This window comes from Miniopterus natalensis, chromosome 14 (genome assembly GCF_054644295.1).
Source record: "Miniopterus natalensis isolate mMinNat1 chromosome 14, mMinNat1.hap1, whole genome shotgun sequence".
NCBI classification, from domain to species: Eukaryota; Metazoa; Chordata; class Mammalia; order Chiroptera; family Miniopteridae; genus Miniopterus; species Miniopterus natalensis.
The window spans coordinates 33,416,353-33,430,030 of NC_142094.1; the positions used below are offsets into that span (position 1 = coordinate 33,416,353).

Here is a 13,678-nt window from a genome sequence, read left to right on the forward strand (position 1 = left end):
GAGTAATTAAGAGTACAAAAACTTTGAGATTGGGTCTGGTTTTGCATCTGGCTGTGATGCTGACGAAGCTGCTCATTTTCATAACTGCAGTTATCTCCTCACTGAAATGGAGAAAACACCAACTACCTCTAAGGGTCTTGTCAAAATTAAGTGAGATGTGTGTGAAGTAGCAGGTGCAAGCCATTTTATTCTTGTTTCCTCGCTGATCTCTGCTATGAAAACACTCACTGTGGGGAGTGTTCAGCACTCAGCCCATGTTTCTGTCACCAAACATCATGTCAGGTGCTCCGTCTAAGAGCTTCCCTTCCCAGCGAGTGCTTTCCCTGGATCCTAGACAGCGCAGAAAAAGGACTGCCTGGTTGGGAGATGCCCACGCTGCTAAACTGCCAGCTCGTATGCTTACAAGTTCACCTTGGTAAATCATATTGGTAAATAAATTATGAGTAACGTTATTCCAACAAGCCAAAAAAAACCCACAAAAAACACACACCCTAAAAACAGGACCGGTGGTGTACACTGCACCTGCTTCGTGCTTTCTCTAAATGAACAAACTGATAGACTCTCCTCTTCCGAGGACAGATCACTGTACAAGCTAAGACACACACTTTGTCTAAATCACCCTGACGTTCCCTTTGTCCCTCAGTGACATTTCCTCACCCCCACTCCAGATTCTCAGACTTCTCTCCACCTGTGGGGAAGCAGGTTTCTGTAACAGGCGGAGAAATCCAGGTTGCCAGGATCTGGAAGCCTCGCTTACTTTCTCCAATAGCTCGTGAATTCCTCCTGAACTTGTTCATTACAGAGCAAGTTCCTTATAGAAAAAGCTCCCTCCCAGATGCACTAATCCTTTGCTTACATTTTACAAAGATAAGATTATAAGTAGACTCTCCATGAAGGGTATAGAAATAAAATAAGCCTCACTACAGAACTGTTTATAAAGTTCAAAGCTACAGTAACAAAATAGAGGAATATTAAAATGCTTCATCACATTGCTTTAGCTTTTAAAACCCCAGAGTGTTGAGAAAGTATCCTCAGGATCATGATGAGGAAAAGTTAGCCTATGATCCCCACAGGGGCTCACCCCACCAAGCCTAGACTCAGGGAAAGGCACCATAATGGACAGATGTATTCAAGTCCCTTAGCTGGGAACTTGTCTTCCCTGGGACCAAACAGGACTTATCTATCAGCTTCATAACGTAACTGTCAGATTCATAACTTATCTGTCAGATTCATAAATGAGAGATTTTGCTACAAATACCACAAACTGGGTATCTTATTATTTGCAAGGATTAGAAAGAATTTACACATGTAGAGGTATGTCTATATCAGAAATGTGTAGATAAATAATTCTTAAGAAATCAATATATAATTATGCAAATATCAGAGATTACATTGTTGTTCATCAAAAAGGGATCAATATGAAGACATTTGTGCAAATGCTAGATGACAACATGAAATTAATGGCCACTTTTTATTTATCTGCTCTTCATGTCATCTTTAATGAGAATGGATCTGCTACTGAAATGGTCTATGAGCAGGCAGACCTGAATATGGGGTGAGAAAGTGCCTCTTTATTTATTCTTCACATTATTTCCCTTCAAGCTGAGACTATGTCAGCTTGGTCAGGCTTAGTTCTAACTGAGGTTTCACAGTCTTCTAGCAAAGCTCTAGTAAAGCTCAAAGCTTAAGAGCTTAATAGGTCTGTCACCTATTCTTTGAAAAAAAAAAAAAAAAAAAAAAAAAAAGGTCTAGAATCCCTAAAACTATTTTCATGTAGCCCTTGTTTTTTTTATCTCTCCCTGTAAATTATAGGAGCAAAAAATCTATGAAAAGCAAGGTCACGATTTTGATTTTCCATAAATGTGATCTCAGCACTTCGATTAGACTATATTGCTATCTCTTATATAATGTGTGTCCCAAAAGGAGCATCTTGATTTCTTCAGGCTAGCGTGTTCCCAAGGTACTAACTCCATCAGTAAATGTCCAAATAGTCCAATTCCTTAAAGGAAGGTCACAGAACACAGTCTGAACAAGAACAGATTCTGCTTAAAGACTACTAGCTGTGCTTGAGGAGCTCCAAACAGGAGGGTAGAAATGAGCCGGGGGACACAAACACAGACGCCTGAACATCTGATGTCAAAAGACACTGATTCTGAGCTCCTGGTCATTAAAAATCCATATAAAAATAATAGTGCCTGTATACACACAGGCAGTGTTACTTTCCAAACAACTGAAGGCCCCTCCGCTGAGCTATGCAATTCTAAGACATTTTCCATGTTCGTTCATCACCATTTAAAGTGAGAGTTCTTATGTTACTACTAAGTATTTATTTTTGAGAACATATCCTGAGGAATAAGAGGATGAGAGGAAGGAACAGATTACTGAGGTTTGGGGAAAAGGCTCTAATAGAGAGAAAAATGCAGTGAATGAGAAACCCTGATATACCAAGGACAAAGTCAACAACTGCCCAAATTTCCATGCAAAGTAAATGCCAAGTTGGTTGAAGAGGGCAGCAATGTATAGGGACTATTTGAGTATCCAGCAGTTATTGAGCCCGTACAGGGTGGAGTCTAAGAGTATCTGCTCCGGAGCCATTGACTCTACCCCTAACTAGCTGAGGAACTTTAACTGAATAAGTTAATACATCATCTAAAATATTTTAAACACTGCTTGGCATACACTCAATAAATGTTCGTTAGTATTATCTTTTTTTTGATTTTTAAATTTTATTCCTAATTATAATCCCTCATGGTGGGATTATGTTTTTGGTTATAGAAATTCAGCTTAAGTTTAAAAAAACTTGCCTAAGGTTACATACCTATAAATGGCGAGGTCAAAATTGAAACCCAGACACTCTTCGCACCAGTAAGTCATACAAACACTTGCAATATTTAAAATATGGTCTCTACCTTATCTTGTTTCCTAAATCAGCAAATCTCCAAGAGTGGTCCCCAGTTGAGAACTTGTTAAAAATTTTCAGGCCCCACCTCACATCTGTTATTTAAACTTGACATCACAAGGGCCGCTATGTGCAGTTTGTTTTTTCTATGGAGGACACAACTTTTTCAGGAGCATTCAAGTATTTCCTAGAGGAAGTGTGAAACACTGAACGTGTGTTAGTCACCATGGAGGTTTTGAACAAAAGACAGTTGACATTCTATCTAGGATAGCTGAATTTCAGTTTTACCTCTCTGGGAGTAGAGAGCTGAATCATTATATTGCCCATTTTCTGTGTGACTTTGGGCAACTCCCATGACCAATCGAGGCGTCAATTTTCTCACTAGTAAAATGAGTGATTTCTCATACCTCTTACAACTTTGTATTCTATTCATTCAACTCTAAATCTCTACCTGACTATACTTATATAAATGTGATGTAAAATAAAATATAAATCTCTGGAACAAGGTGACTTGTTGGATTAAGTTATAAGAAAATAAAATTCTTAAGTTTTCAAATTGAAGCAGAGAAGGAAACACTTGTAAGGGGTTAGGAAATTTCATTATCCCATGATTGAAACTGAAAACATACAGAGTATGGGGGGGGGGGGGGAAGCCTATGTAATATTAAATAATATAAGTAAGTTATCTTTGTAGAAAGCAAAAGAGAAATTATTATTAACCCATTCTCACATGAAGTTCACTACAGTGAGGGGCTTCCATTAGAATATGCACCATGAACTTGACTCTAGATAAAATAAATGTACAGCAATTAGAGAGAAGTTTCAGGAAAGTTTGTTCTAAGTATAGACTAGACTATACGCAGAAGTCATAGAGTCAACCCAAAATGAAATTATCCTCATAGCGAAGGCCATTCTGATATCAAAATTACATCATGAAGTTTTAATAACCAAGTCATCCTTTTTTTAGGAATATCACTTATTTTTCTAATATGCACAAATAAGTAGCATGTTTACTTAATTATATCTTAGCTGCATATACAAGCATTATTGTTTTAGAGAAAAAGGGGAAGAATAAACTAAATTTGAAGCTTACTCTCAAGAGATAAAATAAAAAATAAGGAAACTCTACACAGCACCAAAATGTAGAGGGCTTTCAACCTTCCAGCATTGAACTATGGCAGCAGGAATCGCCACAGTAACTCTAGGATTTACCAAAGGCCCGCTCCTCATCTTGACTTCTTGCATGTGGATGCTGCTGAGGCCCTCACAGGGGGCCATTAGCTTTGGGGACCTTCCCTATAAATTAGCATCCAGTGATCAGGGATTCCTGGAAGACATCCACCGTCCTGCCTAAAGAAGGTTAAGCCACGTGTCTGGGTAGTTTTAAAATTGAAAAATACATCCAAAGTCTTCAGTGGTTCGAGAGTCAGCAGCAAGCCAAACAAAGACCTTGAGAATCTCCAAACTTTAAAATTCTATTTATGGAAAATACAGTGAGAAACTTGGTGGCTATGATTATCAATGCCTCTTTCAACTCAGGAAGGGAAATCAAAAATTTAAAAGTGTTTTGAGAGACATTCAATTCTTTTTATTTTTCTTTTCATTTTTATTTATTGATTTGAGAGAGAGAGAGAATTTATGCATTCATTGGTTCATTGGTTGATTCTTGCATGTGGCCTGCCTGGAGACTGAACCTGCAACTTTGGCCTATGGAGATGACACTCTAACCGTCTGAGCTATCCAGCCAGGGTTCAATTTTTTTATTTTTTTAAATTTTTTGCTGCAGCAGGCATACTTGGTGTGCCACACCATAGATCACCCTGGGAAATACATCTATTCAAAGGGAGAGAAATCCTCTGGGGTGATCTCCACTGGGAGGGGGCACGGAGTATACAAGGAAAGGGAAGATCACCCCGTGGCTGGAGCATGGCAGACTGAGGAAGGCGAAGAGACCAACAGCAGCCGGGGAGGGAGGGTTTTGAAGACAATGCTGCAGACCTAGGCTTTATTCTTGGGAGTAATAAGAAGCCACGGAAAGGTTTTATTCGGGAAGGTGACCTGAAACCTTTCCATGACTCCTTATAGTGGATAAAGGAAAGGTTTACTGAGGGTCAACAGGATCACTCGAGAAGATTAAACTCCAAAGAGTCCTTTCTGTGTCTCCAATTTGTCAGTGAGGCGAGCAATATAAACAGAGGTTCATCATCATTATTGCCATTGTCATCATCATTATCATCATCCTAGTCTGGGGCCAGCAGAAAACGCAGTTCCTATAAGCACATCTCGGTGGTCACACAGCTGCATTCTAATTCTCTTCTGGGTAGAGATGCCAGTGCCAACGGCAGCTCAGAGAATATGCTCAGAAAAAAGCAACGCAAATTACCTCTGGCAGTTACTTGGCTCAGTTTTCAGAATCCATTTAAAAACAAAAAGGATTTTTCAGTAGCCAAAAAAGATGGAAAGTGCTGGCAACTGGGAAAATCACTACTGGACCTGTAGCAATCACGGCCTTACTTAATAGCAAGGCCCTGGAATATTTTTTTGCTGTGTTCACATAGGAACAACTTGCTTACATCAGGGAATGTGAGCTATAGGCACAAAAGACAAAGGAATAAATAGGATCGAAGAACCAGGATCACAGTTTGATGTGGCATTTAATAGCAAAGACGGGACCAGACCACATGACTGGTAGTTAGAAAATGGGCAAATACATTGAAATGAAAATAAAACCCTACTTTGGCAATCAAGAAAAATCCTTGCATTTTGACCATGTATTAATATGCCTAGTGTGTCCCCTTTCCTTACCCTCCAAACTTACTGCTTATTTAGAAAAATACAAAGAAAGAGAGGGATGGGGAGATGAGCAGTAATATAGGATCACTCCTCCTTTAGCCTGACCCTGAAATTCCTCCATCAGGAAGGCATTCCCGTGCACAGCAGAGGCCCCCGCTGCACAGAATTCTGATGATTTCTAATACCGCTTGCTAGAACTTTTATTTTTCTGATAGTGTCACACAATTGGTTCAACTCTTTAACAAAATACAAATATATGACACCTATGGTAACAAAAATTCAAACAAAAGCTGTATCTAGCAAGCACATAAGAGAAAAAGACACACACTCATTCACATGCTACAGAGAACTTTGAAGTATTAAGTCTATAGTTTTATAATGGTCAGAAAAGTTAGCTTTTCTAAACATGAAACCATAAAGGAAAAAAGTTGACTGACTTGACTATATAAAATTTTTAAAATTTCATGTGAGGGTAAAAGAGTGATAAGCAAAATCTTTTTAAAAAATCAACAACAAATAGCGAAGTAAATACAATTCTGAAGTTATGGGAGAAAATTTAATTCATTTTGGTCACTTTAGTTTTTGACAATATCTATCATTTCTTTTGGAGATATTATGCCAACTCTTAAAAGCCTTGCAGAATAAATGATAGCAAGCAAAGTTAACCTGGGAATGTGAGGAGAATTAATATAATTTACTCCCTCAGCTTTATGAGTGTAAACTTGTGCAGTGGCAGAGCCAAAGCATAGAAGACCTCTATGCTCGCTTTAATCCTATGCTGCCAAGACCTTGTCATTTTTAACAACTTTTGAAAAAGGAGCCCCGAGTTTTCATTTTGTATTGGGCGCTGCACTTACTGTCCTGAGAACTGCCTACCTATAAAGCAGCCAGTTCTGCACCAGAGAACACCAAGATCCTTAGGAAATAGCTCTAGTCATGAAGGGTTTATTGTCTAGAAGTAGACGTAAGTTTAGTAGTCAGATGATAATAAAAGAAAGACAATAAGACCCATGGTAGAGATGAAGCTGCAGAGGAGGTGGGGTTATTTCTTGGTGGAGTGAGGTCACTCACTGCCTGTGGAAGAGACAGCTTTTATTTGGCCCTAAAATGAAGAGAGATTTGAACACTGACATTGTGGGCGGGGGAAGGCAATAGAGTCAGGGTGCTATGTAAGAGCACAGGGACTGGCTGGGCACCTGCAATCCTTTGGTTCGCCTGAGGAAAGAAGAAAGGAGGCTGAAAGAGCAGGCTGGCACTGGCCGGGGGCGGGGGGCCTGACTGTCTGCAGGCTGGCACTGGCCTGGGGGCCTGACTACCCCGCTAATGAGGCCATACGTAATTCAACAGGACCTGTGAGCCACTGAAGGGTTACACCATTGCTCAGAGTCATAATTTAGGGAAGATTAAAGCTGACTCAGGGCAATGACAGTCATTGCATCACCTCTCTGGACTCCCAGCCCTGTATACGTTCACACGTGATGTGCACTTGATGTTTCCACAATAGCCAGATGGAAAGTGACATCAAAGTCAGTGCCTACCTCTTTTTAATTCAACCAGGTACACTTTATCTGTTGTAAATTGACCAACAAGAAATGGTCAAATGCTCTGGGGAACCAACTTTTATTGTTTAAGGTTTGAATTGTCAGAATAACAACACAAATTTAGGCAGCTCTGAGAATAATATAAAAAGAAAACAATATCTAGGGTCAATTTAAAAAAGAGATACACCTCCAATCTCCATTTCCTGAAATAGTGCCTCTAAAAAAGCATTTTTATTGGAGTTATACAAGGCAGCATTGACATTCCTTCTATTTACTTGTGAAAACAAACCTATGGAAGCTGAAGCTAACTGTAAATTTCCAGCGCTTAGATATGTGAGACAAATAATGGGCTCTGGCCTGAGCATTTCATTGATTACCAATTGGGGTCTTTCTCTGTTAGGGCTGCATCACAAGAAATCAACACTTGCACTTGAAGGCTTAAAAATGAATATTCATCTCTCTCCACAGATACTCACACACACATCTATCGCTATACATATCAATCAACATATATATACACACATATACATAAACACACATGCATATCAGCATATATCAACACACACAGCACCTGAATAACTGAATATCCTTGCACATGATACTAAACTCCAAACAGAAATTTACATTTCCTCTTCTCCTAAATGTTTCATCCAATCCAATTGAGGAAAAATCCCAACACCCTATTGATAAGAGTAATATTTCAGTGTGTTATTTACTTGACATCAAATTAGAATTTTATTGCCTCTTTAGAAGGAATACAAAGAATAAACTTTATGTGAAAATGAAAAATATACAAACAATGGATCAGAAACAAAATAAGTTAACCTCAAGAAATACCTAAGTAAGGAATATTAAAATTGCATCTTAAGATAATTTAATAGATATCACTTAAGGTGTATCACTGAAAATGTGAGCTTGATTTCTTTAATTCCATTTAAACCATTACTTCACCAAAAATAGAAATATAAAATAGCCACTTTAATATTCTAGCTCTCAAATGAAATGTTTATTTGTGGTACACCTCCCTTTAGCTCATGTAATGATGGTTCTGTTTCCCAAAGAAAAATGATACAAACCAACTACTTTTTGAAAAGAAAGTCAGAGTTGTCAATATTCTTTTTAATAACATTTTCTTTAAAATAATCTGTGAGACAAAGAAATGCATTTCAGCGAATCTCAGTGTATTCCTAAGAAACGAAAAGCTTTTTTTTATTCCAATTCCCATGCTACACTGAGTTATTACGACAATATATAATATCGAGAAAGGGAAAGCTTTTGATATTTCAAAACTGCAACATAAAATGAATTTAATTTGGTAAATTAAACTCAAGATTAAAGGCTAATGAGCTTCTTCTTAGAACTTTTCCATCTTAGTCATCTGAACTTTCGTGTGGAAAGTCACACAAGAGATCATTTAGTCTTAACAGGGTGGGTTGCTTTAGAAGGAGTACTGTCAATATATTAACTGATACATATTAGAGATGTACCCAATTCCTTTTTGTTCAAGTACATTCTCATTTGTTTCTCTGAGCTGCATTACTCTATGAGAGAATGTTGAATGAAACTCTGAAGTTCTGACTTAACCACATATTATGAAAATAGTCTCAAAAAATATCATGAAGCCAGGCAAAGTCTTGCACTTCCACAAATGGGTAGGCTTTAAGACTGAGATACGGGCAAAAAGCCTTCCCTGTGCTTCATTTCAGAGAAGGGGTTGTCAAGACATTAATTAAATGGTCTCAGAAAGAGAAAAGAAAGCATCCTACCTTTTTAAAAATTCCATATATTCGGTATGCTTGATGAGTCCGGTCCTCATCATTATTGTCTGAAAACATTGTCGATCAATAGCCCAGAGCTTCACATTTACAAGAGCTGGAGAAACAGAAAACAGGAAAAAATTAATTACAGAATTTTAACTGGAAACTGCATCCTGTAAAAGAGATGAGTTATTCATGAGAGGTATGAAGATAATCCACCTTCGTTTAAAGCTAATATCGTAATGTCCTATTTTAAGAAGTATTCCTATGAGCAAAATGTAGTTCATAATATTTCATACTAGTATTAATGTCTAGTAGGAAGTTGGCTATTGCTCCTATGTCCCTAAGGAATGAGAACGCCTAGGTACACACTGAAAGTATTTAGTAATTTCACAACTATATATGAAGGGAATCACATGGAGCGAAAGAGAGGTAATAACACTCCCTGGTAATACTCCAGAATGGTGTTAATGACTTAGATGACAATATTTTAATTATAAAAAGTAAATGTGAAAATTCAACTTTCGTTAAGGGGCAAATTTAATATCATACAAATAATTATATAACAATTTCTACACAAAGCTCATTTTACAAATTAAAACCTGCACCTAAAGTTACCACATAAAGTTTAGATATGTTTGAATTTTAATTTTTGCTCTTACATACCACTGTCTTTGACAATGAATAATTAAGTGTTGAAACTGAACACCACAGAATTTCATCATTTGATTTATTAAGCACATGTCTAAGAGACAAATTTTAGAAAAAGACAGATGGTATAGTGTAACAGAACAATATATCAGGATAAGCTTAGATTTAAAAGAAGGTACATTAAAAATCTTGGTAATTGAATCTGTGTGGTGGGTATACAAGAGGCTTATTTAACTATTCTCTCTATTTTTATGTATGTTTGCAAATTTTCATAGCAGAAAATGTTTTAAGTTACCAAGTGAACTAAAGAAAGCCAATTCATGTATCATACCAGGGGGTTGAGCGAGGTCATTGAATGGAGCCAGGATACAGTTTAATAAGCTAAACAAAGAAAGATAAAGAAGTGCAATTTTTCATCTTCATAGTCCTCAGACTAAGCCCCGAGAACACAATGGATCCAGGTTTGGGGGTAAGAGATGGGAGAAAATTGTAATCAGGCCATGTGTATGCCTTGCAGGAGGTGCCAGAAGTAATTAATACACAGAAGACTGTGAGGGAAAAGATGATGAAGGAAATACTGTATTCTAGAGTAAATCCCTATCTTTGAATTCTACCTAATTTTCCCTTGCAAATCATTTGAAACTGGAAAGTAGGGCATTCCTTCCCTCTTGGCCAGCTCTTCATTGGGGGAAATGGATGCACAGTTAAGTGAGAAAAAATAAAATATCGAGGACTGGTGTGTACATGGCTCCATTTCAAATACCCTTTAAAAATGAACCTTCATCAAAAGCAAAGCTCATCTCACAAGTATTCTCCAGCCGCACTCCAGTTTCTCTGCTAAATCCAGGCTCCTTTCCAGAACACCTGCTTACTTAGGACAAAATAGAAGACTGGGTGACATAGCCACAAAGGACTGCAGAAATCAGGAGAAAATTCAGGAAAAGTAGAACCTTCCAAAATGATAGGACTTGAGCTCGCAGAGCTATGGAGAAAAGGTAAATTGGGTCGGAAAAGTACATAAACAAGAGCACAGCTGGAGTAAGCCTGGGCAGTGGGATTCCAGGCAGGGGTGGAACACACTGACATGGCTGAGATGTCTGTAGTGTTGCTACATAATTTGACAGTAGGTTGACTGAAGGCCCTGGGAGCCAGTCCTATTGAAGCAAAGATTAATTTGATGAACAAAAAGACAAAACAAAACCAAGCAAAGAACCAAAAATGTAAAGGCTACACCATGGGTACATCAAAAATTTTTAAATACTAACAAGAATAAAAAAAAAAAAAAATTTCTGTATTCATCATCACTCTTTTGAAAATATATATTTATATCTTTATTGATTTCACAGAGAGGAAGGGGGAGGGAGAGAGAGAGAGATACATCAATGAGAAGTCATTGATCGGCTGCCCCCTGCACGCCCCCTGCTGGGGATCAAGCCAGCAACTAGGGCATGTGCCCTGACCGGGAATCGAACTGCGATCTCCTGGATCCTAGGTCAATGCTCAACCGCTGAGCCATTCTTAGCGGTTTCTGGGTATTTCCAGTTTAGAAATGCCTCTCTCCAAAGGACAAATACACCAACCAATATTGTTATATTGTTATTTTCAAAACAGTGGCGATAAAAATAGCTGTGCTATTATATATATATTTTTAAAAAGCCCTTCGAAGGGATGATTAGAACTGGAATGTCCAAGTAAAGTACACATGCATTTTAAGGCTTTGCCCAGCAGGAAGACTTCACAACCCATACCCCTAGCAGCACTATGTATATAAAAGTTTCTATTCCAGGCTCTTGAACCGGTAGCTGCTGTCACAGTGAGAGCTGAGCTAGGTTAAGCTGGGAGGGGCGTAACTTGGATTCAGAGACACCGAGAGAAACAGAATGCAGACCAGCACAGGTGCTGCCAAAGAAATATGTAGAAACCATACGGCAGAGTATGATGAAAGCTCTGTGTGGGGAAAATGTTGTAACAGGTGTGGACACAGTTTCAAGGGAAGAGGGATGAGCACTAGGCCAAGGCCACAGTAATTCAGGAGTCAAGTGAGGAGGGTCTTAGTGAATATAGCAGCGCTGAGTGTAAGAGTAAAGGCTTGGCAGTTTTGTGGTGTGTGTGTGTGTGACCAAGTTATCCAGAGCATTTTAAGTCCAAGTTCACACATCAAGGCCTGGTTCTGTCCCTGGCCCTACTTAAGGAACCACCTTTCTGTCCTAAAAACTACTACAGCTTTTTCTCTCTGTGTCACTCCCTGGCACTCAGCACATTACTGATACGGCTCATTATCTCTGTGTGTGCTCAAGAATTAGGTATATTTGTTGATTAATATAATTTTTGTACATGACGTTATGTACATGATGCAAATTTTTTTTTTAAATGTAAGCCTAGATGGATTCTAATGTTACATTAAAAAGTCTAAACTGAATTGATCAGATATTATAATCTATGTGCTGGAAAAACAATCTCGAAAAATAAGTTTACAGAATTCAATATTTTATCTTCTGATTCCCATTTACATGGGCTATTGAAATGTCTCTAAGTGAAAGTGTTTGGATATTTTGCATAACAATGAACATGATTTGATGAGATTGCAAATGTGTCCATGACCTTGGGCAAGATGGCAGCACCTTTTTTATATTCAGCCAATATATATGTTAGTCAAGTCAGCATTTTACAGGTGGCTGAGCATGACTAATAATCACCTTGTCTTGTTATCAAAAGTGTGGTTGTATTAAAGTTGGGATTAGCATCTCGATTCTTAAACAGCTCACTGGAGTGTAAGTCTGTTGTTTCCATAACTTACAGAGACCATTCAAAATTAAAAAAAAAACCCCAACTCTCTCCATTTACCTTTGATCTTAAGTGGTGTATTAATCTTTGTAGGGAGTAAGCCCTTCATAAGTAAAATTTCTGTGATTTTCACAATGTTTGCTGTTGTTGAACGGGCATAAAGCAAAGTGTCGGGAAGGAATTTTCCTTTCTGTTCTAATATGTATCTAAAATTCTCTGCTAAAATATTTATCACTGTTTTCAGATTAAGGCCACATTGAACTCAGTAGAAAATATGTAAATTCCCACTACTCTGTGGTCTCTAAGTGCAGAGTATATGAAGAACACCTTCAACATAGGAAACACTTAGCCTTCATTTAGGGAAACCAGGATTATAGGGGGAGGCACCAAAAATTGTGCTTGACTGAGACCACAAATCTGGGGTTGGCTAAATTCTCCTACTGGGATTTCATCTGCTGTCCAGTTCCAATTTTGGAAGAATACTGAGAAAGCATGTGTGGCTATAAAGCACTTATAGACTAGAATATTAATTCAGCCCATGTTTTTGTACACCAATGTAACCAACACTGGGGCTATACAGAAGGGAGAGAAGACAAATGCATAGCTCCTGCCCCCAAACTACTTGTGATCTAGCACAGAGGCCAACGAATTGTTGTCCACGCCAAATCTGGCCTACGATGGTTTTGTACAGCCCCCTAAGAATGGGTTTAGTGTTTTTAAGTGGTTGAAAATTTTAAAAAGAAAGATATTTCGTGAAACATGAGAATTTTATAAAACAAATTTTAGTGTCCATAAAAGTTTTATCAGAACACAAACATGTCCACTTATTTACACGTTGTCTCTGGCTGAATTGAGTGGTTCTGACCGAGTCCATTTGCATTGCACTTCCTGGCCCTTTAAGAAAACCGTTGCCAACTTGTGGGGTGGCTTAGCAGAAAACCAATGAAAAGTAAGTGCTAGCAGTGGGTAAGTATCTGCGGCTGTGAGGACACTGAACCGGCATCAGAGACTCCCCTTGGAGAGGAGCTGAGAAGGGCTCACTAAAGGCTTTGCACAAGAGAATCATCTGAGCCAGGGTTCCTCACCTCATACTATGAACTGGATGTTCGTGTCTCCTCCAAACTCAAAAGTGAAAGCCTGACTCCCCATGGTGGCAGTATTTGGAGGTGGGGCCTTTGGGAGGGAAGTGGGCCCTGGTACCAATTCCAATGTGGGAGGAGGGGGTTCCCACACCAAGAAGCAATTCTCAGGAC

The 13,678-nt window shown here is 38.5% G+C and overlaps 1 protein-coding gene across 2 annotated transcripts in view; it reads right to left on the minus strand.

Annotated features, from left to right (window-relative positions):
• PRKG1 (protein kinase cGMP-dependent 1) overlaps positions 1–13,678 on the minus strand; it is a 949,780-nt gene that overhangs the window by 300,610 nt on the left and 635,492 nt on the right. For both annotated transcript variants that reach the window (XM_087824419.1, XM_016220747.2), the window contains exon 4: positions 9,000–9,105. In XM_087824419.1, the coding sequence (XP_087680545.1) occupies positions 9,000–9,105 (106 nt within the window). The remainder of the gene's footprint in view (positions 1–8,999; positions 9,106–13,678) is intronic.